Source organism: Anastrepha obliqua, chromosome 1 (genome assembly GCF_027943255.1).
Source record: "Anastrepha obliqua isolate idAnaObli1 chromosome 1, idAnaObli1_1.0, whole genome shotgun sequence".
Lineage (NCBI taxonomy): Eukaryota > Metazoa > Arthropoda > Insecta > Diptera > Tephritidae > Anastrepha > Anastrepha obliqua.
In genome coordinates, this window is record NC_072892.1 from 98,030,415 (window position 1) to 98,033,090 (window position 2,676).

At 35.9% G+C, this 2,676-nt stretch overlaps 1 protein-coding gene across 1 annotated transcript; it reads right to left on the bottom strand.

Annotated features, from left to right (window-relative positions):
• Window positions 1–1,561: 1,561 nt before the first annotated feature.
• Window positions 1,562–2,252, bottom strand: LOC129253093 (DNA polymerase alpha subunit B-like). The gene is made up of 2 exons (XM_054891338.1): window positions 2,076–2,252; window positions 1,562–1,995 (listed from the first exon to the last, which is right to left on the bottom strand). Exons 1-2 carry the CDS (start codon window positions 2,143–2,145, stop codon window positions 1,568–1,570), a joined length of 498 nt encoding a protein of 165 aa, XP_054747313.1. The 5' UTR covers window positions 2,146–2,252; the 3' UTR covers window positions 1,562–1,567.
• Window positions 2,253–2,676: the final 424 nt, after the last annotated feature.

Sequence of the window (2,676 nt, forward strand, 5' to 3'; positions counted from 1 at the left end):
GTGCGTGCAGCCGGCTAAATCGAATTATAAGACGTTATCACGTCAAAAATTTGCACGATTTGCAATCGTTGCTCAAGTGTGTAGCGTTCCATGATGAAATGTATACTTATGAAGTTTACAAATGACAAGCGAAAAATAAAAAATATTGCGTCGTTCGCCCTCCCTATCGGAAAAAAGTTGAAGCGCACCTATTGAATAACCCTATATATGTATATATGTATAAATGTATATAATTATATTTCTCAATGCACTTTGTTTATGTCATATCACGTGAAATCAAATAACAGCCAGCTAATTGCTGTTGTATACCGCGCATACATTGTATACATACTTTAGCATACACATGCATGCATATACATATAGGTATATGTACATAAGCACATACCACTAAACGCCTGTAGTTGGCTACAATGTTTTTTGTAATTGAAAATTGCAAATTAATGCCTGCCAAACTGCTTAACAAGCTCAAATCTGCGCAACACACGAGTGCCTGTGAGCAAAAACAATAGCAACAAACGCATACCAACTAGCACAAGAGTTGATTATAGAGAACCGCCAATTCACATTGGAAATCAAAGTAGTAAAAAAGAGATATAATATAGCAAGCGTGAAATAATTCGCCACGACGAACTCAAGCTAAACTGGAGCTACTTTTTCTAGCTGCACTTTGTTAAGATGTTAGGCAAAAGAAAGAAAGAAGAAAAATAACTATGGCAATTGCAATAAATGTCAATGCAGCAGCTCGTTCGTTGCACATTTACAATTGCCAAAAATAGTGAAATGGCTAACAAACGACAAACCCAAAATCGCACAACAAATCGGCAACCAACAGTGTGAAAGGTACGCTGAGGCAGCGCTATTGCCTTGAATTCAATGCACTCGTGTATTTGTGGCTCTTAATGTCGTTGTTGCCGAGAGTCAACAAATAGAAATAAGTAAGCGCAAAAGGAGCTTTTTATCGCAGATTAGAGGCAAATGCCCATTTTGCCCGATGGGAGGTCAATAAAAATGGGCAGTTGAGCTTCTTTTTTGGACTTTAACGCGGTCACAATTCTTGCTTTTTTAAACGATATGGTTTGCTTGTTTATTTTGGTTTTCTATTTTTTTTTTTTTTTTTTTAATTTCTCTACTTTGCTTGTTGTGTCCACATTACAATTTCGGAACATCTTAACGATTTGGCTGGCTTTTTGGCCTGCAGTGTTTTGGTTATTTGGTTGTGAAATGCAAATATAAAGATTCCCACGAAACCTAACGGTTCATGTGTAGGATTTGTTTTATAAATTTGTTTACTTTTATTTATGTATGTTTGCTGGAGTATCAAACAGCAGGAGATGCCGTCTTGGAGAGTAAATTGAGTATTGCGGGAAGTTTTGCTCATGTTTGGTAATAAAGTGAAATTCACACATTCATTTTGATCGCAAGCAATTTATAGCAACACGGATTAGTACACAAGCTTGCAATTTTTTAAAATACTAATGAGTGTAGTTGTGTATGCTATATGGCGCTTATTAGAATATGCATACAAAATTGGTGTGCATTAACTCGGAAGCGCTATCAACCCAATTTATTAACTGGAATATTGAATACTGGCACTTACCTTAATTTTTGGTGTGTGGCAAACGTTATAGGAACCCAACATTTCTTCGTCATCATCCACATCTTTGCCAATATTACTTCCGCCTCCACCACGACTTCCACTATTAACATCGTAATCGTCAATTACAGCACTATCTTCCACACCATATATAGCTAATGGATTTGATTCCACGGGTGGTGCATATACTTTGTTTGCGCTTGGTGTAGCGTAACTGACGCGTTTGCGATTCGTCTGTGCCAACTCTTTGTCACGCTTTGCCTGAAAGACTTTACGCTCAAATTCGGATAAACTTGCCACTGTTGGCTCGGCACCATTTAGATTTGATATGCTAAATGCCAACCACTGTTCCACGAATTCCGCTGCGTCATCTATATGATAGCTGATGCACAGCTCCAACGCTGATGAACATCAAAGTATATAAACAAAAATCAGATCTCAATTTTGCAAAAACATGTGTAACAATAATAAATGTACTTACACTTTGTGATCACATCTTCGCTAGCCTCTACGCCCATCTCTTCAAATTGTTGTTTAATTTCAGTATCCATAGTTAAATTTACAAGCTTATGCTCTTCAACTTTGTTAAATGTTATACAAAAATTAAGGAAAGTAACAATAAAAGGGAAACTTAATTGTTTTGTTTATTTCAATTGTCAATACACCAGGATTTCCCGCCAAAAGTGACAGCAGTTAAAACACATTTGCCCATTTTATTTTGCCAGCGCCATCTGTATATTGAACAAGGAGTCGCTGTGCAGTATACAGTACGAGCTAAAATTCCGGTTGACAGAAACAGAGAATGTTAATAAAATGAGAAGCCGCCAAGTTAAATCATTTTTTTTTTTCAGTACTAAATTAAAGATTTGCTAAGGGAAATCGGCTTTTCAACACGTTGGTAGGGGATTCATCTTATTTCAGGTGAAAATATAAAAAGACTATATATTATGTTGGGGAATAAGTGCGTATCGTGTTTACCGAAGACTTTTATTTAAACAAAAAATAATAAGTTAATCAATTATACAGTGAGCCAAAAAAGTTTAAGTACACCTGAAATTTTAGAAAATTATCAATAAAAACTT